General features: G+C 42.4%; 1 protein-coding gene across 6 annotated transcripts in view; it reads left to right on the top strand.

Annotated features, from left to right (window-relative positions):
• HIVEP2 (HIVEP zinc finger 2) overlaps nucleotides 1-25,198 on the top strand; it is a 143,585-nt gene that overhangs the window by 114,753 nt on the left and 3,634 nt on the right. For 4 of the 6 annotated variants that reach the window (XM_075087800.1, XM_075087799.1, XM_075087801.1 and 1 more), the window contains 6 exons: nucleotides 2,389-2,433; nucleotides 3,706-9,332; nucleotides 10,110-10,264; nucleotides 15,295-15,470; nucleotides 18,099-18,200; nucleotides 18,745-19,655. In XM_075087800.1, the coding sequence (XP_074943901.1) occupies nucleotides 3,918-9,332; nucleotides 10,110-10,264; nucleotides 15,295-15,470; nucleotides 18,099-18,200; nucleotides 18,745-19,655 (6,759 nt within the window). In that variant the 5' untranslated portion in view covers nucleotides 2,389-2,433; nucleotides 3,706-3,917. The remainder of the gene's footprint in view (nucleotides 1-2,388; nucleotides 2,434-3,705; nucleotides 9,333-10,109; nucleotides 10,265-15,294; nucleotides 15,471-18,098; nucleotides 18,201-18,744; nucleotides 19,656-25,198) is intronic. The other 2 variants (XM_075087805.1, XM_075087804.1) reach the window with 1 other exon arrangement.

The following is a 25,198-nucleotide window of genomic DNA, read 5'->3' as shown; positions in this document are numbered from 1 at the left end:
GTTTGATGAAGAACAATATTGGAAAATATATTTACAGTGTTTTCTAAAGGAGAAACATTAATCAGTTGAAAAATGGAAGTCTGTTGTCAGCTTAAGCTAGGCTGTGGACGCAGGCACGTGAGATAGAATCTTGGCTGGAAAAAAACAGATGGAATGCAAACTAGCTTTGCAGTGTCTTAGATTTCTCCAGTTAGGCCAGTCTCCCCTTAGGGAGAATAAAAAAAAAAAAAGAAATAATATTAAAGCCATCTTTGACACAGGTTGGATGGCAGCTCAAACCAAACCAGAAATGATTATGTTGGTTCTGGAAAGGGATTCATTTTCCCCAGGAGAGTGATTCTGACCAAACTTAAGCCGTCAATAATCCCTGAAATTAGTCTATACCTGTTTCATAGTGTAGGCTGGAAAATTATATAGAATGTTCTGAAAATAGCAGGACCACAGAATGGCTTGAACTCTGTAATGGAGATCTCAGTCCAGAACAGAAAATTGTTGGAAGTATATTAGCATCACCTTTTGCTCAGATAAAACCCTTGCTGTCGCATTTCTGTGACTGGCAGATTTCTTCTCTGAAGGTGCTCTTGGTAGAGGGAGTATGGAACAGAAAGGATACAGCCATCTTCTAGAAATTTCTTCTTTACCACTTGCAAAATTGCCTAATAAGGAGAAAACTATTTTTCTCTGAAGATGGCTAATAACTTTATGCTCTCTCAGTGAGGAACATTCCCTCTCATCCCTGTTTCTGCTTCTCAAGCCACACATTTTCCTTTACATCCGTGCTCGTATGTTGGCAATACTGACCTGAAATTCAGTTTAGCTCAGCTGCCAAAAATGGTTTGCCACTTACCTGCCATTTCCTCATAAGGCATTGCAGCGCTGCTCCATAGTAACCACTTCTGATATATTGGAAATTGTGCACAAGGATTTCTTTTCCATTTGTAGCGACACTTTTTATTTGAGGAAGTGGATTAGGAAAATTTAAAAAATTTTTACTTGGATTATTTTTTTTCTTTTTTTCTTTTAGAGAATCAGACATTATGAATGACATTATGACCTAAAATATTCTGGTTTGTATTTGATAGCTTGCCATTATATTGTACTATATGGGATTCCTCTATAGGTACAATTTAAAAATATGTTATCCATATTTGACTATACTGAGAGTCCATTAGCTATTGCTGTCTTAACTACTGATATGTCACTTGTAGTATCAAATAAATAATTGATAACAGGTGACACAGTAGAGATTCTACTTACATCAAGTTGTCCGGCTTTACTAACGTCCATTTGTTTTTTGAAAGTGTTATTAATTTTAAAGAATTAAAATTCTTTTTTAATATTTTTATTTTTGTATAGACTTTACTATTTTATCGTCTGTTGGTTTTATTCAGTGGAGAAAGCATGAGGGGTCTAGCTGTTTTTCTGACAGTTTCTAATTGAGGATCATTATAGTAGCCTACATCCCATACTCTGAAGCTAATACTCAAGGTATTTCTAAAGATCTATTCTTTAGAGATGTTCTGAATTTTGTCCTAAATAAAAGCCATAAAGAAAGGCCATACGAGTTCCTTTTGTTATCACAACTGAACAAACATCCTTTTTAATGAAACAAAAGCCAAAATCTGTTTTCAAGATAAGATTTGTTGAAAAGTGGAAGGGAGAGTCCTCCTTTGATGGGAGAAACATTGTTTAGGGCAGGTAGAGGATATTCAGGCTCCCTTTTTTAGAGGCGTTCTCTGTGCCAGTCTTTTCTGCAGTACAAAGAGTAGCCTGTGGTCTGGCAATGGTCAGACAGGTGGCAAAACACGGCAGTCACAAAAGTCTTTTAACCATGTATTCGGTCTGTAGGTTTCTTCTTTGAGAAGACAGCCATATATCCTTGAGCAGTATCCCACTGGTGTTAACTGATTTGGAAACCTACTTGCATTTCACTACATTTTCTTGTACTTGAGTGGTGACACCCTGGCCAGGATTTCGTTCTGGTCCCTGAAACATCTAATGAGATGTCTGGAGCATAAAAGTATTAGCTGGAGAGAGGCACTGAAATGGGATTTGCCAATGAGATTCAGGGATAATCCAAGCTTAGTGAAGGTGGAGGAATAAAGAGGGACATTGGCAGCTCTGTTTTGACCAATTCAGGAAGGTGAGACTGCATCAATTCAGACTTGCAGTTATTCATCTCCACACTAGAAACCTAAATATTTTAAAAAGACTTGCACTCATTATTCTTCAAAATGTGGTTGCTCAGACCTCTAAGACACAACGTGATTTTTTTTCAGTGGATAGATAGATGAAATTTTCAGGCCTCTTCTGTAAAGAATAGAAAACTTTATTTAGGATTATGCTTAATTTCAAGAATTTCTTGTGACTGTATTTTTTTTACTACAGGAAATTTGAAGATAGTCATGCCTATTAGATTCCTAGAAGATGCAGGTAATTGTTTTATACTGAAAAAAAAGAAATATATTCCCATTCCTTATATGTTTTCCTGCACTTTGCTATTGCTTCTTCAAGCACAATTCATTTTCTCCACTGTAGGAATGAAAAATATTTCAGTATCTCTAATACTGCTTTTTTTACCCTTTTCCTCACTATTATAAAATCGTGACTGTCTTTATAATTCTCACTGTCGCGTCAAGAAAATATCCTGTGTTTGGATAATATGGAAGCAGGAAACTTATACTGTTCTTCAGATTTAACTGCTGTACTTGTCTATGAAATTCATACCTCTGAGCATTTCTTCTTTATAGTAGAACTGTGGAAACCTAGTGCATTTAAGCATAAACAGTACATGTATAGCTGGATGGAAATTCCGACACTGAAGTCTAAAATGCTAAAGGCACATAAACACAGTCATAGCTCATTTCTTTAACATGTGTTTTACCTCCAGTAAGACATTCTCACTAAAATTTAATATAGTGATTGGAAGATGGAGATGTGGAAAGGTACCAGTAGAGTTGTGTTCAGAATGTTTATTTGATGTCTGTTTTGTTTACTGTTTGAAAGTAGTTTAAAAGGGTGATCAACATCTTGTAAAACCATTTAGATGGTCTAAGGTAAGAAGTACTTCACTTTAGCTGTGTTAAAATTTGGCATATACTCTAAGGTAGTCATCTAGGTTTTCTGCCTAGGCGACAGGCATCTCCAGAGTGGAGGGCCATGTGCATAGACATCCCCTATGTCTGAAGTACCCATCACGGTATGGAAAGATTTCTCTTTTGGAAGTACTGATCACCCTCCTCTGACTTTAGAGGAAGGCCAGGTCACTAAAGTGCATGTCTGAACTGTAGGTGAGTAGAACTGGATAAGGTAATTCCCACCCATGGTGTTAGGACTCCATTTTCAGCAGCAATTTGCTGAAAGAGCTTTGAAAGTAGGTGGCAGACTTTCTGAGAACCAAGCCTTCAAACTGTTCCCCTAAAGCCTTCCAAAGCTTCTATTCAATTTGGAAAGTCTAGATCCCTGTTTTCTGTTCCTAAGCCTTTTATTGAGTAGTGATTACACTTGTGTGCAGTCTCTGGAGCCAGTCTTTACTGTGTCTCCTGACAAAAGAGGGATTTGTGAAATGTAGTTACCTTTACTAAAGTCCCTCAATATTTTTTTATGAAAGGCTCAATGAAAGTGCAGCTGACTGCATCGATATTATTTCGCATGGCTGTATTAATTGGTGTGTGTGGTTTCTTTGTTTTTGCTTTTTCTTTACAGATAGCTGTGTCACCATGGAAGAGATGAAGAGAACTTCGCTCCAGTAGATCACAAATATCTCTGGGTCATTCTGCATCTCAGCATTTAATAACAATGGAACATGTCCAAATGCTACAACAAGTCTTTGCAAATGTATAATAAACTGTTTAGGAAAGTTCCTGCCATGAACAGAACTGTATAATACTCACAATTAGTGTACAGACACAAATCTAATGCCTATAGACTACTGCGTGGAAAGTTCCAAAGAGAAAGAAAAGTCTGTGAACTTGCAACAGCCCTGGAAAAATGGGAGCAACAAAACTTTAAAAAGCACAGCTTTGGACACACTCCATGTGTCTGCACAGCTTTCAAGTGAACTAGCACTTAAGACCTTGTGTAACAAAATGGACTCTGGGGACACAGCTATAGGGCAAAAAGCTACCTCAAGGTCTGGAGAAACTGCTAAAGTACCCAGTAGATGGAGGCAAGAACATTCAGCTGTTATTAAGATGAGCACTTTTGGCAATCAAGAAGTACAGAGGCAACCACAAATAGATGACGAGCAAATTGGAAACACAGCATCAGCACAACTTTTTAGTTCTGGGAAACTGGTATCATCGAATGAAGCTGCACAGCAAGTCACGGAGAAGCAATATCCACAGCATCGACCAAGTCCTTACTCATGTCAACATTCACTTTCTTTCCCACAGCATTCATTGCCACAAGGCTTCTTGCACAACATAAAGCCACATCAGAGCTTGGAAGGCCCTCCATGGCAGTTTCCTAGCCACTTGCAATCAGTTGCCTCAGAGGACTTGTTTCCTTTTCATATGCATAGCCATAGTGGAGGTTTCTCCAGGAAGAAGATTTCAAGTTTGAACCCTGCATACAGCCAATATTCACAGAAATCTTTAGAACAATCAGATGATGCTCACAAAAAGGAGCACAAACCCAAAAAGCCTGGCAAGTACATTTGTCCTTACTGTAATCGGGCTTGTGCCAAACCTAGCGTACTTAAAAAGCATATTAGGTCTCATACTGGGGAGCGACCGTACCCTTGTGTTCCTTGTGGTTTCTCCTTCAAGACAAAGAGCAACCTTTACAAGCACAGAAAGTCACATGCCCATGCAATTAAAGCAGGATTGGTACCTTTCACAGAGTCAGCAGTCTCTAAATTGGACCTAGACGCCAGTTACATTGATGTGGAAGCTGAAATACATTCAGATGGCGAGCAGAGCACGGACACTGATGAGGAGACCCCACTCCTAGTGGAAGGGTCTGACAAACTGAGCCCAGTCCCACAGCTCCCCCTGGACATTGCTAGCAGGAGCGGTTTTCACTCCTCCATGGAAGAGTCCTTGGTGGGGCCAATGAAAGTGCCCATTTTGATTATCCCTAAAAGTGGAATTCAGTTACCCAGTGAGAGTTCACCATATATGGGCTCCGATATGTTGCAAAACCCATCCTTAAGTACTAAATCTGATGACTCTCATACAGTTAAACAGCGACTTGCACTAAGACTGTCAGAGAAAAAAGGGCAAGATTCTGAGCAGTCGTTAAACCTCCTGAGCCCACACAGTAAAGGAAGCACTGACTCTGGTTATTTTTCCCGCTCAGAAAGTGCTGAGCAGCAAATTAGCCCACCAAATACAAATGCAAAGTCTTACGAAGAGATCATCTTTGGGAAGTTCTACAGGATTAATCAAAGGACAGCACTAACAGTAGCCACAACAAATCAGGAACACAGTTTAATGGGTAGAAAGGGCAAAGGAGAGCCATTACCTCTTTTAAATAACAGATTAGATATCAAGATCCTTGAGGAACATATTTCTCAGCTGACTCCAAATAAAGAAGAACTCATTGACTCCAGAAATTTGAGCACTATTAAATCTACACAAGTTTATCCAGGCAGCAATACAGAATCTAGACAATCCCAGACTACCACATCATCTATCAAAAGTGAATCCAACCTGTACCAAGTCAATCAGCAGGGTGACATGCCTGTCCTTCTAGAGCCCCCAGTAGATTCCTCTCCACTTATTAGAAGTAACTCTATGCCAACATCTACTGCAAACAACCTTAGTATTCCCCCATCTCTGAGAGGAAGCCATTCATTTGATGAGAAGATGACTGGCTCAGATGATGTATTTTACCCTGGGACAGTGGGAATATCCCACCAAAGGATGTTGAGAAGACAGGCTGCCTTTGAACTGCCCTCTGTGCAGGAGGGCCACTCAGATTCAGATTACCATGGAAGACCAGGGAAAAATATCATTATTGCTTCCAGCAGACAGACAGCAGGTGACAAAGGACCATCCTTAAAAGAGAAGAAAGGAGACAAGACCTTTTATGACTATGATGCCAGTGGAAAGCACTACAGAAAGTGGGAAGAATTTGAAGCTCAGAAGCAGAACTACAGGGACTCGCCATCCTTAGGTGGGATGAACAAGGGGGGAGAGTACTTTGTTGATCCACTCGGACAATCTCAGGCAGTGCCATCCATGCTTGGAACAACTTTTGAAAACAGAAAGCGCAGGAAAGAGGAGAGTGTTGGGGATGAGGAGGACAGTCCCATGCTTTGCAGCAGTTCGACTGGCACCACTGGGGGAATTCAGCCTTTGGACTTTGATCCCAAATCCCAAGTTCAGGAAGTGCCAAGGAGCGGATTTGCCCTTCAAGGCCTGGACAATGCTGCCCATTGCCATGCGGAGCGTTTTGAAATCTGCAGGCCTTACTTGCAGTCTGGAAGCCCGGCAGCTTCTCTGGAAGACTCATGCTTAACTTCAGAGCAAGAAAAGACTGCAGAACCACTGTCTAGAAAGCCCCCTGGAAATGTCATCTCTGTCATTCAGCACACAAATTCGTTGAGCAGGCCAAACTCGTTTGAAAGGTCTGAGTCTACAGAACATATTGCATGCCAGCAGGAGAAGATCTATTCACCATCTGAAACATACGAGAGTGAGATTTGTGAGTCCCCAATGAGCCCAGATCGAGCTCCACAAATGGAAAATGCTGACACCAATAAGCCATCTCCATCCCAGCAGCCTCAGCCGTATCATATGCAGCCCAGGTTGGTTCGCCAGCACAACATACAGGTACCTGAAATTCGTGTCACAGAGGAGCCAGATAAGCCTGAGAAAGATAAAGAAGTGCAGAGTAAAGAGCAGGAGAGACCCACCGAAGAATTCCAGTGGCCCCAGAGAAGTGAAACCCTTTCTCAACTTCCAGCCGAAAAGCTACCACCCAAAAAGAAGCGTTTACGACTGGCTGACATGGAGCACTCCTCTGGAGAATCCAGCTTTGAGTCCACAGGTACAAGCCTCTCCCGCAGTCCTAGCCAAGAAAGTAATTTGTCTCATAGTTCGAGTTTTTCAATGTCCTTTGAAAGAGAAGAGAATATGAAGTTCATCACGCCTCCCAAACAAGATGAGTTTGGAAAACAGTCTGAGTTTTTAACAGTTCCAGCTGGTGCATACTCACTTTCCGTCCCTGGGCATCACCATCAGAGGGAAATGAGACGCTGCTCATCTGAACAGATGCCCTGTCCTCATGCTGCTGAAATCACAGAGATCCGAAGTAAATCCTTTGATTATGGGAACCTGTCTCATGCCTCTTCAGCTGGGACACCTACTACGGCACTGTCTCCATCCCGAGAAAGGAAGAAATGCTTCTTGGTTCGCCAGGCTTCCTTCAGTGGTTTTCCAGAGATTTCCCAGACTGATCAGAGCACAGAACAAAGTATAAAGCAGGAGCAGATGGAACATGCACAAGCTGGTCTTCGCTCCTCCCAGCTTGCCTGGCATCACTCCCCTTCCTCTGTACTTCAGCCCATTCAGGTAGATGACTCTGGAAAACAGGCTATTGGCTCTTGTGCTCAGCTTAGTAATAGCTCATCCCACCTTGCCCAGCAACAGGCTCTTCTTGCAGACAGCCCAGAAATGTTAAGGACTCCCTTGATTCAACAAGCACCTTATATTCCTAACAAACATCCATCAGAGCAGCAGCAGCTATTTGCACATCAGGAAAAAGTCCCATTTCCCCCTATTCATAGCACCTTGTTTCAGTTCCCATACCCAGCTGTCTGCATGGTTCACTTACCACCATCTCAACAGCCTGTCTTGTGGCAGCCATGCACAGAACCTCTACACTTCCAGCATCATTTTGTACAACAGCTGCAGAAATCTTATGTCAAACAGCCTTTCCAAACAGACGTTCCTCCAAGTTATCACCTGGAACATGCACCAGAGCTTATTGGGAAGAAACCAGCTGATTATGTGCACGCTAAAGAGCAAGCATATCAGCATTACTCAGGAACATCTGGGCACTATTCAAAAAATACTCTTGCTAAGTACCAGTCAGACCATAGCATTAAACCATCAGATACCTCCTCTGAGCAGCATCTTCAGACAGATTTTGATGCCCCAAGTGATGGATCTGTACAGTCTTTGCCAGGAACAGTTGTTCCCGTCAGGATTCAAACCCATGTGCCATCTTACGGTAGTGTCATGTACACAAGCATTTCCCAGATCCTTGGACAGAGCAACAGTCCTGCGATTGTAATTTGTAAAGTTGATGAGACTGTTTCTCAAAGAACATTGGCAACTAATGCAACCATGCAAGGAATTGGATTTAACATAGCCCAGATGTTGGGTCAGCATGGAGGGCTAGAAAAATATCCTTTGTGGAAAGTGCCACCGACACTACCACTCGGACTGGAGCCACCAATTCCCCTGTGTTTGCCTTCCAGTTCTGACATGGCTTCTACCTTGGGAGGAAGCAAACGCATGCTTTCACCTGCCAGCAGCTTGGAGCTCTTTATGGAGACCAAGCAGCAGAAACGGGTCAAAGAAGAAAAAATGTATGGGCAGATAGTTGAGGAGCTAAGTGCAGTTGAGTTAACTAACTCAGATATAAAGAAAGATTTTCCAAGAATGCAGAAGCCTCAATTAGTAAGGCAGAGCTGTGCTACAGAGCCAAAAGAAAGTCTGCCGTCCATGTCATCCTCTTCACCGCTGTCATCCTCATCATCTCAAGATTTCCCACCTGTCAGCACGCCAACAACTGATGCTTTCCCAATGAGCAGGGAGAAACTTTCTAGTTTTGATTCCACATCACCAGGGCAGAAGTCCAGTGGCCCTTCTGAAGGAAGAGACTCACCAGAAGAACTGGATGTAGATGAAACAGCCTCGGATATGAGCATGAGTCCACAGAGGTCTTCATTGCCACCAGGAGAAATTCAGCCAGAAGACCAACTGAAACATCAAAAATTGCCTCTTGGGATGTTAGTCCAGATGTCATCCGATACTGGTGGGAAAGTCACAGGCCCAACCATTCTCCTGACAGACGTAGCAGATTTCCAGCAGATCCTTCAGTTCCCAAGTCTGCGCACTACTACTACTGTGAGCTGGTGTTACTTAAACTATACGAAACCCAATTACATCCAGCAACCAACCCTCAAATCTTCTGTTTATGCTTCATGGTGTATAAGTTCATGTAACCCAAACCCATCTGGGCTAAGTACAAAGACCACTTTAGCACTTTTAAGGTCCAAGCAAAAAAACACCACGGAAATCTACACTCTGGCCACTATGCATAGACCTGGAGCTGGTAAACTGACATCATCAAGTGCGTGGAAGCAGTTTGCTCAGGTAAATAAGAGGTTTTAATAAAATTAAATTAGTATATCTTTATTTGAGAAAATGTTAGTAAACTATGAAAAGTAAGTGAATGATTTTTTGGAAAAAAAAAAACAACAACAGCAACCCAAAAAACCCAACATTCCCTATTGGGAAATCAGACATCGACATCTTACCATGACAACTTTTGAGCCTCAATTTACCCTTCTGCAAGCTCTGCTACTTCTGCTGTCTCTGTCTCCATTTTCAAAATCAGATGTAAAAAGTGAGGCTTTTAAAACCCTCCCTTCGCATGTGCCAGAGCCTCATACATTATTTCCTTTTATTTTGTCCTTTGTTTTTGTCGTGGTTCAAACAGTATCAGGCACAAAAATCCACACGCGTTCATAAGTAAAGATTAAGTTAAAATTGAGTAAGGATCTTCAGATCCATCTGAAGTCTTTTACATGCTGGCTCTTCTTCATGGACTAAGCATTAGATAATGGTGCCAGGGAAAATTCTGTAATGGCAATAAATTACCTTCAAAGGCTTTTCCAGCTCTATTTTCCACATTTTTTTTCTGAGGAAAGATGTGGTGCTGTCTTTTCTGTTAAGACTCTTACAAAAATTTGTCCCTGCTGCCCCCTCTCTTGTTCTCCATCAAATTAAATGGGACAAATTAATTCATCTTACAGAGCTGCACCAAAATGAGAGTTTGGCTTTGACCTGGAATGTTAAAAGTACTTGAAATGAAGTGTGCGTTTATTGTGTGCTCCAGCAGTAACACCCTTCCTTGACTTTGTTCTGCAGATGAAACACGAGCCATTCTTCTTGTTTGGCAGCAAGCTTGAAAAGAAAGTAGTGGGGAATATTATAAAAGAAAGAGTAAAAGGAGACATTCATGGAGATAAAGACATTACATCCAAACAAACTGAGCCGATACGAATTAAAATCTTTGAAGGAGGGTAAGAAAATGCAACTGGAAATTTCAAGCTCAGCCTGTCATTTTAAAGAGATTTGAAAATGAATATGAATGAATTAGGATGTGAACAGTCTCCTGCATCCCTGCCATGTCTTGTAGCTCCCAAGCCTCTTCATTTTTGTGTATATGTGGGTCTTAAACTACTGGGTACCTGTGTGCTTAGTCTTGGCTCTACTTTGCTATTAGGACAATTATATTTTCTGTCTGTGTGAGAACGCTCACTCAAAATTGTTACTTTCGTTCCCTAGGTGATAAAGAAATGGATAAACAGTTAACATTTTGGTATTTTCTATACCATTTCTTTGTTTTTAAATGGCTTCCACATGGATATCTTTCTATTTTTAGACTGTCTGTACCTCCACTCACCTGAATGGGTTAGCTAGGCATGCTTACTCTTATTCTTGTAATTTGTGATTATTTACTGAAGTTGTATTTTGGAGATAAAAGATAAGATTGCAAAGAAATCTATGGTATCTAAGCCTAATCCATAGATCTGTCATGTGTGGTTGCTAAAATCATGTTTAATTTTACCATGGGCATCTATCACTTAAGTGATAACAAGCAAATAACAAAGAGAGGGAAAAAGGAGACCTGAAAGCTCATTAGCATTGTTTTGAGGCTTATGAAGCTTGTTATATAAAACAAATTAAATGGATACTTGTTTACCTCTGCAGTACACTCTAAAACGGAATATATTATTTTATTTCTTTTATGGAATTCTGACATGATGCAATAATTTGCTGGTTGTTAGTAGTTAATAGTCAGGTGGCCGAACAAGATGTGTTTTTCAGTCTTAGCAAACTCACAGCACTGTTCTAGTGGGGTAACTAAATAGGTCAGGAGGGAGATGTGAGAAATTCGTACATCCATTTCCTTCTCCCGTCAGTTTGTACCCTTTAAAATCTCAGTTGTCCTTCTTTAACATTATGTGTTTTGGTTTCACTTGGATACTCTCCATGTAATGAACGCTGGCATTTCTTTGTAATCTGCGACACCGAAGGAGTATAGCCTACATCTTGCCTGAAAGGTTCAAAATGTTATTTTGGAGACTGTGATAGGTCTGATGGCCCAGACGCCCTGATCCTGGCTGTTCCCTGTAGTTGTACATTGTCCTAATACCCAAGCAAGTAGGCTGGCTTCACAAGAGTGACCCAAATTTAGGGGTGAGCCTAAATTTACAAGAAATTTAAAGAGCCATTGCTTCAACTCGCATCCACTTTGAAGTACAAAATTTGCCTCCTTCCCACTATGCATCATTTCTGAATTTGGATCACCCAGCTGAAGACAGTCTGCACTGATGTAAGCTGCGTGATGAAAGGTCAGAAGAGTAGAAGTGTGTTAAGAAAAGCAACTTAAAGGAGGATTCAGATCAGTATGAGCTGCAACAGATCACTCTATAAAATGCCTCTACCATCTAACACCTTCAAGAAACTTTGTGTGTTACTTACACTATCTTAAGTTTCCCTGTGCGCCAATAAGGTCTATGAAACTCTACGTATAAAGACATATAATTCACGTGTCACCTAGAAATGTCTCCTAGTAATACTTGGCTATGTTTAGATGTCCCTTGAGTAGAAAAAAATGTAAAAACCTTGATGTGCACATTAATTTCTGGAGTAGAGGGGGGACACAAATAACATGTGCAATAGACTGGGACTTCTCCAACAGAAGAATATAACCTGCAAAGCTACAGTGAATGAGATGATGCAGTGTTATGCACTGTTAATGGGTTCACTCTTTTCTTAAACATCATCATTTTATTGTACATTTTATAGGAGTTATTTGTGGAAGGGTAGATTCATTCTTTCAACTAGTTTGGCTGTTTTTTTAAATGGGTCTAATATTCTTTACATGTTACAACCATGCCTTTCATTGTTTTCTGTCCTGAGTATCCTCTTCAGGTTTTTGTTTATGACCTTTGAAAGCTAGTTTTTAACATGGGTGGGTTTCCATGCTTGCTTACTCTTTGTAGAGCTGTTCTGTTGTTCTTTGTTCTGCTCTAGTCTCACCAAGCTCATCTTCATATCCTCTCAGCACGTGCAAGTGGTGTACTGAACTATGCAGCAAATGTCTGTTGTCTTTGTTTCACATTTTCTGCCCTGGACAGACAAGCGTGCATGGTGATATACTGTTTCAGCAGGGTATTTTCGTTTTGGTTTTTGTTTGTCTTGGCGAGTGGATTTGCTTAGGCTTCATGATTGCTTTTGGTTTGTAAGTGCAAAGAAGGGGATTCAGAATCCATAGCTGAGAAAGACCTGCAGCTGTCGGTTTTCAGTTTGTGGGAAAACCTGTCTGCTAGGCAGGGAAGTGCAGTTGTGCAGCTGCCTTGTGCCAGGGGAGTGGAGCACTCGTATGGCAGGTAGGTAAAAAGCAAATAGGCGGGGCTGGGGATGAGTGAGAAGCTGAAGGAACAGAATGAATGGAGTTGAGCCGAAAAGAAGATGTCACAGCACATCACCACCTCACTGCACCAAAGACCATCCAGAGCAGTTTGTAAGCATCACAGCAGAGGGAGTTTTGAAGGAAGAAGCTAACCACCATATTATTACCTCTGGCAGGTGGCTTGGTTTGAATTAAATGATCTGGGTCACAAAATCTGCTTGCAAAACCCTGATGGGATATGAAGCAGTGTTCCTCAAAGAAAAGCAGCAATTTGAAGTTCAATACTTGCTGCAGTACAGTTAGTTAGTTACCAATGGCATGAAGTGAAAAGAAAAGAGGGACAGGGCAAACATGCCCGCTCACCTGACATGTGGCTTAATGACATTACCAGCTGACAGCAAGCGTTTAGAGTTTGCTAATGTTTGCTCTTTTATATCAATCAGTAATAGGCTTGACTTGAAAATCTGCAATAAAATAACATTTTGGATAGAAATTTCAGGACTCTGAAGCTTGTTAAGGCTTTTTAACTCTAGAGTCCCATTCAAATCAAACCGAGAGTAGCGGTGACCATCGTCCTTATGTGAAAGTTGTGTAGTGGGAAGGGGGAATTACTGAAAGCTTTGAGAGACGTATGATTTAACAGTAAGATCTAATATTCCTGGGGGATAGAAAGATAGTCACCATAGATTCAGTCTTCTGGTGTTTCAGTTTTTGGACAAGGCCTTCTTCAAATGTCAAATTTATGTGTGTCACTTCAGTCTTTGTTATAGTGAAGCATACCTAGAGAGTCAAGGTCAGTTATGCCAGGAACTGTCCATATGACTGATGAAGAGGCAGAACTTGTCTAATTGTCTTTGTGCCCAGTGGGATCTGACAGGTGTCAGAAGCTGGTGGATTGAGGTCAGGCAGAGGAACAGCAGAGATGGAGCAACAGAAAAACACATAACACAGCATTTATCTTACCAGTATCAATCAGGTGTGATATGGTAGACTCCAACCCAGTAAAATCAGAGTGTAAGGAGAGATAAAAAGAAGATAAAATGGCAGTCTTTCAAACAGTAATGGACATTTTTTCTGTCTGTGGGAGAAAGCCTGGAGGTAGTTGATGAAGCACTGGATAGAGGGATGACTAGGAGTCATTGGCATGTGTGTATGAAGGAGAACCTGGGAAACAGGGCAGACAGAAGAGCAGAATCCCAGAAATGTTATACAAAAACACCTCCTAGAGAAATAGCTAAATATTAAATGACATTAGACTATGCCAGTTTTGCCCATGGTGCCAGGGACAATTAAGGAAAAAGGAGAGGGCCAACTTTATTGGAAAGGAGATGGAAAAAACTGAATTTGGGCATCCACATTTGAAAGAGGAGCAGATGAGTTTAATAGATAACAAGATGGACATGAGAACAGGACAGTGTTTTAAGTATTCTAAGATATTAATGTCAGTATTTATATTGCCAGTGATATAGCTGAACATATGGAAGAAGCGTTCATCTAAGAAATGCACACTTGAAAAATATTTCAGCTCTGTAACCCCAAAATTACCACTTGTTATCATCACATTAACAGAACCCTTCACACTGTCCCTTTTTTATTTAAAGCTCTGCCCGTCAGTACCAACGCTATTTTGTGGGCTGCACATCCGCAGGGTGACTGAAAGTACTTTGTGCTGCTTAGGGAGAGGGCAATGGAGGACAGAGGGCAGAAAAAAAATTATTTCTCAGTTCTCACAATTTCTGGATTTTACTTTGGGTCAATGAGGATTAAATTCTCCCTCTAGGGAGTGCCCAGCGCTCTTCAAACCTCAGAACAGCCTGAGCAGATCCCCTGGGCCCTTTTAGATTTCAGTACTAACGATTTATTATGATAGTAAAGGCAATGTGCAGCTTTACATAGATTTGCATATCTTATTTATTGTCTAACTACACACTATGTAATCAGCAAAAATAGCATGGAACGCTTACGCCTGTGCTAAGAAAAATTCCTTTAACAGCCTTCTGCTAAGTATGCAGGTTGGAAGTTTTCCATTTTATTTCTAAAGCAGCACGTACCTGAGCGAACTCAACTTGGTGTCCCTTAGGGAGGGATCCATCTTTGGGAACTTCAGGCATCTCTAGTGTAAATGCATACATCCTTGCTAGTCATCTGCATTCCCTTTATGCTCAATGGGGAGAAACGGGCATTTCCAGGCTGTGATTTATCAGATCCCAAGGGATAAATACACTAAGACAGTTAAATGAACTGTGCCGCAAAACAATGCTTTTTTCAGTGGTGGTAGATGCCTGTGCTGTACAAGACTACAGTTAGCTGAAATAAATCCAACCTGCAGACTCGTATTTGGAGCTGTGCAGTGTCTATAGGAATGGTAGCTACTCTGTTTCCTGGCGGGGTGTTTATACTGTTCTCATACTGCAACCCTTTGGACTCATATTGTTAAAACACAACAGGAACAGTGCATTCGCTGAAATGCAAATACTTTGTGAGTTCCAGCCTAAAAATTCAGTAGTTCCTATGGACTGCTGTGGATTTGTTGTGATGAGATACATACAGGATCAGATGCATAGAGGTGATGCTTATGCATGTATGTGACTTAGAGCCTGTATGGATTAAATGCTTGCTCTCTTCCAACAGGTATAAATCAAATGAGGATTATGTCTATGTTAGAGGTCGTGGCCGAGGAAAGTACATTTGTGAAGAATGTGGAATTCGCTGCAAAAAGCCAAGCATGCTCAAAAAACATATCCGCACTCATACTGATGTCCGGCCTTATGTATGCAAGTTGTGCAATTTTGCCTTCAAAACTAAAGGTACTTGACCCGTTTTGCTGAACTCTTGCCGCTTCCCAAACAAATCTTGAACTCTTTTGCCATCTGGGATCTAAGCATACTTTGCAATCAAGGAAAGAGTTTCCTTCAGAATAAAATTATTGTGTTTATGTATACAAGGCTTCATGAGAGAGGTTTTTCTCTTCTGTTTAATTGATCCAGGGATTTTGTGAGACTCCGAGACTCCTTGAATAGCTTCATTAATAGCTATAGGCTCTTGGCTGGTCCATCTGTCTGCAAAGAAAATGTAGTAGCATAAGAACTGCCTTACAAATAATGCTTTCTGCCAAAATTGTTACATGGTGCAAATTTTAATTGCAGCAATGTTTAAATGCTACCAGGAGAGTACACTTGTTATGACATAATGTAGAAGCAGAGCATCAGCTGCTGAGGAAAACATGCCTTCACGGGCTTTACAGTGGGTCAGTTTCAAGTTTATAAATAATGAATGTCTCCCAGATGGGCCACTCCATCCGCTGTGGCATTAATTATGAATAGAGATCTGATAGCTTGTGTTCACATGTATTTATCAGCACAGAAAAAAGCTTCCATTTGTCACCCTGAGGCCACAGATAATGATGTTCTTTGGAATACGATTTGCATTGCAACTACCTCCTTAAAAGAAAAAAAATCATTTTCTTTAGTAGCATATCTTTGTAGCACAGCCCAAATGAGACTTACATTCTCAGTTTCTTGGCTTCCCTTTGGCAGACAAGGGAAATGGATTCTGGTCCCATTGCGGTGAGCTTACTTGAATGGGGAGAGAGGAAGCTGAAGGAAATTTCTCCCAAGATCCCAGTGCAGCTTCATGGCTGTTTTGAGGATTGAGAATTGTAATAGTTTCCATGACTCCAGCACTTCTTCCTCTGCCAAAGATGGGAATAGCTGATGGATGGTAGAGGACCCATCAACCTAATTTAAGATGAGAACTTTCATGGGGGTGTAGAGACAAAGACAAGGAGCTGCTTGTTTGTAGTCCCAATAGACTGTCTGGTGAGCTCTTCTTGGATCATTGTTTTCATTTGTCGTTGCCGGAGGAATGGGTCTTGAGGAGGGCCTTGAAGGAGGATTGTGGTTTTGCAGCTGTGCTCAGAGAGGACATTCCAGGCAGAAGAGATGGCATGGAAAGAAATGTGAAATTGCTTGCTGAGGCTGGCATTTCTGGCAGAGAAGAAGAAACAGGGGGGAGGTGGTATGCTATTGCACAAGAAGGGCATGAGTAGGAAGAGGCTAAGTTAGCCTTCAAAGTACAAGAATTGTTTAACTGGTGTGTTACCACTTATGAGCAGTTGTCAGCCTCATAACTATTGTTGCTATTTTGCTCAGAACAGTAAGGGACAGACCTTCAGAGGTACTTAGGGTTTCAGTGTACACCCTGAGCGTTTAGCCATCCGGAGGCAGCAGTGGCCAAGTTAGACTTTTCATACAGTGCTCAGGCACAATAAAAAACCTTTACTGAGAAGGGAATTATTTGAACTAGCTGGGACTGAAAGTCATAGGAGAGAAGCCTGGCCTGTGAGCTTCTAAGCACACCTCCGCTATCCAACAGAATGGCACAGTGTTCTTGCCCCCAGGCTGCAAGTGCCACATGCACCATCTGGAGACACTGGTTGGAGTCCAAAAAGCAGCATAGGTGCATTCACAGAGTGCTTTCCTTGAGCTAAGAAGCACCATGTCTCGGTAGTGGGTTGGTTTACTTGTACCATGCTTTCCCTGTTGGGCATTGCAAATGTGACTGAAGTGCGTAACGGATTAGAGTGATATTCCTGTTCCTCCAGCTTGTGCTTTGTGCTCAAGTTTCTTTGCCATGAAATGTCTCTTGGGGCCAATCTCAACCCAGTTTTCTTATCTGTGAAAAAACAGACCGAGACAGGCACTCCAGGAAGTCAATATTCTAGTGTTAGATTGCTCCCCCAGGGGAATGGGAGATCTGATTTCAAATCCCTGCTGTGTCTGGTTCAGATCCATACTCCAAAGCAGGGATCTGAACCCGGATTTTCCACATCCCAGGTGAATGCTGTAAGTACAGCTTCCCTCAGTTCAGAGATAGCAGCTAGATGGTAAACTTGCATAGAGAGGTCTCCCGTAACTGTCTTTTTTGTGGAGTACTTTTGCTTCAAAATGCTTCGAACACACTGAACATTTGGAACCTACATGTGAAGTAAATGGGAGAGCCCTAAGCATGGAAGTACCAGTTTCAAGGAGTGAAACTAGGAGTGTGAGCCCTGAATTGCTGGTGTGCATTGGACTTACTTCGATGTCTGGACAGTCTGTACATATCATGAACTCTGAACCCAGGGATAGCTGAAATCCAAAAGTGAGTTTTTTAGCTTATTGGGGTCATGTGTAAAATTGGAGACATACCAATATACCTCTCAGGCCCTGAGTCTGAATGTATTTGAAAAAAATTTTTTTTTTGGAAGATATAAAAACCCACTCATTAAAACAGGCTCTGAGGGCAATGGGCTGGATGAGTCAGCCCTGTCTGCTGTGGTTTTTTTTAAACTAAAAACCCCATCTGCAGGATAACAGATTTAAGATACACCAAAACCTGACTTGGAAAGGGGTCTTTTCTCTTGTCCACTAATTAGATTAATCTTTTATCCACAGGAAATCTGACAAAACATATGAAGTCTAAAGCACACATGAAAAAATGCCTGGAGCTTGGAGTATCAATGACATCCGTAGATGATGCTGAAACTGAAGAAGCAGGTATGTCAGAATGATTTAATTTAGTTGGAATGGCCTCTGGAGTATGCAAATGACTCATTGCACTTTAGCACAGTGGCTGGCACAAGAAACTATATTAAGAGTATTTGGGACATTTTTTAATTAAGAGGCATCTTTTTAATAAACAGGAAGTATAAAAAATAAATCTGATCCATTTGTCTGAGTTACATTTTTTATTAAGATACATGAGGAGGAGATAAAAATAAAAGAATGACCTGTTTATCATCTGTCTCATAAAAAGTTCCCAATCTTTTCAACGTAGATGTGAGAGATGGCAACATTTAGCGAAGTTGCAAGGTGGAGTAGGGTGAATTTGCTTATTACACTTCCTTTCAAGTATGGAGTTTTAAGGTATTCCTTATGAAAAATTATGGTTTGAGACTACGAAGAATGGCTTTATGCAGCCATCCCAGATGAAGAGCATCCAGAGATGGCAACGGGTGTGCTGGGTGGGGAGTAACTGTGGCAGAAGGTGTAAGAGGTGGGGTGTGTGCTCACCATTTTGACTTGCCCATGGCTGTTTCAGAAAACATGGAGGACATGCAGCAGGAGGCAGAGAAGAGTAGCAACCTGGCTGGCCTTTCAGCAGAGCACCAGTTTTCTGATGCGGAGGAGTCAGATGGCGAGGATGGCGATGACAATGATGATGATGATGAAGATGAGGATGATTTTGATGATACTCAGGGAGACTCGACACCAAAAACCAGATCAAGAAGCACCAGCCCTCAGCCCCCTCGGTTTTCCTCCCTGTCAGTGAACTCAGCTGGGGCATCGCAGGGGGCTTCCCCCGAGGGCTCCCTTTCCGTGGGACACTCCTCCCTCATCAGTTACTTGGTCACCTTACCTAGCATTCAGGTTACTCAGCTTATAACACCAAGCGACTCCTGTGAAGACTCACAGATGACAGAATATCAGAGGTTTTTCCAGAGCAAGAGTACCGATTCAGAGCCTGATAAGGACAGGTTAGACATACCTAGCTGCATGGATGAGGATTACGTGCTTTCATTAGATCCCAGTGCGTCTCCGAGGGACCTCTCACCTTCCAGTCGACAGTCGTCACCCAGCTACGATTCTTCACCCTATAGAGATAACTCACCAAAGAGGTATTTAATGCCAAAAGGGGATTTGTCACCCAGAAGGCATCTGTCACCGCGAAGAGATATTTCACCCATGAGGCACCTTTCCCCGCGGAAGGAGGCTGTGCTGAGGAGAGAGTTATCACCAAGACGGGACGTGTCACCAAGACGTCACCTATCACCAAGGAGACCAATGTCACCAGGAAAAGATGCGTCTGTTCGAAGAGATTTGTCTCCTAGGCGAGAGAGGAGATATATGGCCTCTGTTAGAGCAGCGTCTCCCCGGAGGGGCTTATACCATAATCCAGCATTGTCCATGGGTCAATATTTACAGTCTGAATCTATTCCAGTGGGGCATTCAGTAAGTATGAAAGAGTATTTTCACTCATGCTGTCAAAACCGATGCTCTTAATTAGTCTGTGTGTAGTATTTTAAAAACCCATGCAGCTGTGTAGAAGAAGAAGGCATAAACTTTGAGCCTTGGTGTGAGGTCCTGGCATGAATGCAAAGAACTTGGAATAGACGGGGACCAAGTCGAGGTGTTGATTCAGTTAGATGTCATAGAGTCAGCCTAAGGGTCAAATCTTCACTTCGTACAAGCTTGATTAGCTCCATTTGCAATGAAATTAGGCTGGCTTACATTAACTGCCCCAATCTTTATTCTACAATTGCCCAGGAAGCTTATGTGGCATATGGGGCTTGTTACAGCACTGGAAAACCTTTTGCCTCCCAGACTGTCAGGTGGGATCGAGCCCAGATCTGGTCTTAAGGCCCCAATACTACAGTATGGTGCCAATCACTGGTGTATTGCTTAATGCAATAAAAACACTAAAATACATGGAACTTCTCAGAAAAGCAGGGTACCTATCAAAATCAGGATCTGTGACTGGAGTTTAAAGGATATTATCATGTGACAGGAGCAGGCAGCTGTCTGCCCCACAGAAAGCGCCATCACATCAACAGGGATACAACCATCTGAGTGGAAATGGAAATATGCACAACTTGCACAGCTGCTGTCTGTGCTGTTCCCTTTAGTTAAATTAGCTCTCAGAAGCTGCTGATTCGGCACTTTTGACAGGCCCTAGCATTCAGAAAACGCTCTCTCCACAAATAAATTTGTCTTTAGAGTTAAGGAACGGCCTCACTGTGTATGCATTTATTTATTTATTTAGTATGCTTCCCTTGCCACGTTTGATGTTGCTGCTGCACTCTCTCTGCCTTGCCTCGTCAGCCCATATGTGTGGGTTCAACCTGGGCAAGCTGTGACAGGCTCCTGCTGCCTCAGGGCTCCCGTCTCCCTGCCCTCCTCCCAGCAGGGCTCTCCTCCCCGCTTCCCCACTGCCAGTCTTCTTGGCTTTCTGTGTAATTTTTGTGGTTCTTCTCTGTAGAGGAGAAGAATTGAACCCTGAGCTCACCTGCACCTGGGAATGGAGTGAGTGATGCAGCTGGGCAAAGGTGGCTGGAGCAGGGTTGGACCAAACAGAGCTGAGATGCCACCAGCCTGGCAAATCCAAAAGTGGCTTGCCAGCTTTTCACGGGGATAAGGGAAAGCTGCAATGTGAGCAGCCACGTAGGAGAGAGCAACGCAGGTACTTCTCCCACTTCTTAGACATGGCTCCCTGGCCTGGCAAGATGTTGGGGTGGCTGACTAGTGGTCCTTGAGGAAGGGTATGCTGGAGCCCTGCTGCACTGTCACAGGGGTGACCACTGCATAGCTGTGAGAGGATACAAATCCAGCCAGCAGTCCTACTGACAAAGTAAGGAAGCACAAAAGACGATAAAGAGCCACCAGTTTAACAGTCATGATGTCTTTGTATGACATGAAAGAAAGGGGTTATATGAGACGCTGCAGCTGACATTGTGCAGGGAGCCCAAGTCCCTAATGTCCTACATGAGACACCTCCACTGGCAGCCTGTAGTAGAGATTTTGGATGTGTGATGATGCTGGCAAAGGGGTTTGTAACAGTCACCCTTGGCCATCTGACAGTTCTTGCTGTAATGTTTGCCTTGTGTGTTATGCACACCTTCCAGCAAGGCGTTTAGCACATCGTAAGGACTCTTTTAGCACCCTTAGCTCCTTCTTTTGGAAAGTCCACCATGCCAGATGGGCTTTTAACACTTACCTTATTTCTGAGGTAGGATCAGGCATGTGGCAGTGAAAACCCAATGTAAAAGATCTTTTGTCCTACAGAAAGCATCGGTAACTGGGTGGCATGTTCAGTGTTTTGAGCGAGAAGCCCAGACCATTACAGTCACTGGAACCTGAACACAGGCATCGCTGAAAGTGGAGCCTGGGTAAATTTAAACGAGGAAATAACAAGTGAGAATGATTGCCCATCTCAAAAAACACCTGTGAGGAAGGAAGGATGGATTCCTCACCTCTTGATTCCTTTTGGAAGACATACTTTAGCCAAACAGTAGTTGAGTTTAGGTGAAACACAAGTTATTATACTCAGTGTGTGGGAAGACAAATAACACCTGAGCTTGCTATAAATGAAAGCTGTCAGAGAAGAAAAAAGAAATAAAGGCTGTTTTTCACTTTCAGAGAAGTGAAATCCAGCAAATCAGAGCATGACTAGCAACTGCATCAGTGGTGCAGATGCCAGCTTACAATCCTGCTTCCTCTTTCAGAGCTGCATTGGGTTCCCACTCCTTGCAGGAGAGGCTGGTTTTCTTTCTTCTCCACTGAAATGGATGTATTTGTCTTTTTGGCCAGTGCTGGTCTAGTTCCCCTTCATGTTGCTTCCCCTTGAATGTTCATGCAATTTGGTGGTCCTGTGCAAAGAACTTGTAAAGTCTCTGACATTGAAGCACCACATAGAAAGCAATTGAAATTATTTCTTTAGGAAGTGGAGAAGAGCACAGGGAAAAGTAAACTATTTTTATAGATTGTACAACAAAAACAGAAAAATATACTTTTTTTTTTTTTTTTTTGGCAGTTTATAACAGGATACACTCTTGCATCAAGATACTCTCCTCAAAGTAGCCGATGGGTCTGGTTGATGCTGGTGCACATTTGGCTTTGGCAAGTTAAATGCCCATCTTTAAATTTAAAGGCAGATCCCCATTGCTCTCTAAATACATTCAGGATCTTCTCTTCTGTCAATGCGAAAGGTTTCTGTCCTTTCTAAGGAGGCTGGTGCTGTTATCGTTCTCCCCGGTCATTTTAGGCCTGTCCTGAGAGAAAGAGGAGAGATGGGAAGGCTGCTTTTGTGCACCCTGAGTGCATCTCTGTTACCATTTTAGTTTGGATCAGGCATACGTCCCTGTTGTCATATTTATTGCGCTTTGACTCAGATTGCAGAGCAGTCTTGGAGTAAGTGACCTGGATTGTTTTCAGATTAAATTAAACCAAAATATGTGCAGCAGGAGTGCAGCAGGTGCACTTAAATTGTGAGTGGGCATTGAGGTGAGCGTGAAGAGACCACATAGGGTTAGTCCAAAGCAACCTTCCCCTCCAACCCCACATCACTTATACTGTGAACATGAGATCCAGCACCAACAGTTTCACTCTGTTCCTGCTTGTCCCCACTCCTAGTGCACCCTGCTACTTCCTAGTGTGGACCAGAGCTTCTGCCTCTTTTTCCAGCCCCAGGGCTAGGCACAAGGAAACTGTGAATGTGTCTTGCTGTGAGCAGTACAAACTTGACCCTAGCAACTGTTGTAGCTTCTGGGAGGTAGTGGGTTTTGCTTGTGTTGCTGTTTTGTTGCACCTCTCATTCATTTTTAAGTCTGAAGCTTGCCTCGATATATTTAGAAGGGCTGAAGGCAGGTAGACACCTGTATATCCACTTGAAAGTTGATAGGACTTAAGGTCCTTTGGTTGTCCCAGACATACGGATATTACATCCCTTCCCAAGCACTCAATAGTTTATCATCTTCAGTGAAATGCATTCCTGTACAGAGAGCCAGCATAAAACTTCTAAAGTCCAGGTAAACTGTAAATAGGTCCACTGGTATATGTGGGCTGCTACAATGCATTCTCAGTAGGACTGCTAATTGAGCTGGTCCTGAAACTGAAGTCCACACAGACTTACAGCAACTTTATTAAGCATCATGTCTTTTAGAAAGCACATCAGTAATACGCTGTGCTACTGAATTTCACAGTAGAGTTCAACATTTTCTGGTTTTTAACTTCAAAAAGTCCCAAGTGTGTTACAGTATGGTTATCAGAGATTGTTTTCCACCTGCCACCTTTTTGTAAGCTGTGGTCTGGGGCTGCCAGGAGGATGTCTGTGAAGGGTGCTTGGCTTTGAAATGTGACCTTCCTCTTAAGCTCCCTTAGCCTGTTTTGGGTGATGTACCAGATACAGGGTAAATCCTGTCTCATCCCTGAGGCATTCTGGGGGACCTGTGAAGCTGGCTATGGCTTTGCTCAGGGTTGTGGTGTGGCAGTCTAGCTTTATTACCAGGTCAGAACATTTAGTGAAAAGTTCCTACAGAATATCGCAGCTTGGGAAATTATGTCACCTGGAGCTGGAGGGAAGTATGCTAAACTGCAACAACTGAGAATTAATAGGAAACCAATTGGACTCCCTGGCAAAGAGAGGAGCTCATCTCACTGCACTGGCAGCAACCCATTCTCACTGCACCGCAAAAAGATACCGTGACTTTCTGCACTGTGCGTAGTGATGGGATCTAATACTTGCCCCATCAACACATAAAGTCTTTGGATTTTCAGGATGTTTGTTAAAAGAAGACAGTTCCTCTAATATTGAGTCTTTCCCTGTGAATATGTATATGTGCGTCTGCTTGTAGGTATGAAAATGCTACGTATTGGTAAAGGAAATAAAAGCAGAGTAAGAAGTATGAACAGCTATTAATGCCTGTAACCATTTATGTGGGCCATTCCCAAACTTTCAAGCTAGAGAAAGATAATCCGATATGTGCTCAGGCAGGCTTGGAAGCCATCCAGTGGAAATGCACCCACTGTCACTGTCTATGTAAAAATTACACATATGAGACATATATTGGGAAGTGCATAGCAGTTCTATCACGTTAGCCACCTCTGTCTGACAAGGACAGACTGTTACTCTATTCCCTTTTGAAACTGTGGCAGGGTACAACATGAAAGCAATGTCTTTTTCAGTTAGAGATTTGTGTGTGACTAAGTTTGTCCTTCAACAAGTTTTACTCCTCCTTTTGGTTGCTTTTGCTCTATTTCCCTTAGCCCAAGTTCACATCAGATGCAATAGTGATAAATGTCATGGCTTAGGAAACAGCCAAGAGGACAGTATGACTGAGAAACGGGTTGACAGACCAAAGATGGAAAAAAAAAGGGGGCAGGCAGCTGTGCAGAGGTGAGGTTGGCGATAGGAAGGACTGACAGGGTAGGTGAACTATCTTGTGGCTTGGCAACTGCAGTTTATTCTGTAAATTTTTCCCCATTCAGCAGTATAACGTGCTGTCACTATGCTTTCTTACGACAGTTTCACTTTTATGAGACTCAAGTGTCTCACTTTCTGAATAAGAAAATTCCCAACATAGATTAGTCTGTGAATAATAACATCTCTTAAGTTTGAGTCTGATGATTATGGGTCACCCTTCCTGTCTCGACATTGATTTATATCAAACAGGACAAAGCATCTGAGCACAGTGAGATTGAGCCCCTGGGTAGCACAGAAACTGAATCTTTAATTGCCCCCTAAACCAGTTCCCTCGGATGGGTTCAAGAGGTTGCTTAATGCCTTGAGAGCTAGGATTTCCCAGCAGTGAAGTGCTGCCACTTTAATGCATTGGCATTTAGCAGCGCAGTCCTCAGGCTGCCACACCAAGACAGTCGTAGCAGTACAGCTCTGGGGCAATTGATAGGCATTTGGTCAATTTGCAGAGCAGAGATGAGCATTTTCATTCATTTAATTTCCTGTGGGAGTCCCCAAGAGTTGTGTGGCCAAATCCCACACA

Source organism: Phalacrocorax aristotelis, chromosome 3 (genome assembly GCF_949628215.1).
Source record: "Phalacrocorax aristotelis chromosome 3, bGulAri2.1, whole genome shotgun sequence".
NCBI classification, from domain to species: Eukaryota; Metazoa; Chordata; class Aves; order Suliformes; family Phalacrocoracidae; genus Phalacrocorax; species Phalacrocorax aristotelis.
The sequence above is the reverse complement of the archived record's forward strand: the minus strand, read 5'-3'. Positions and strand labels throughout refer to the sequence as shown.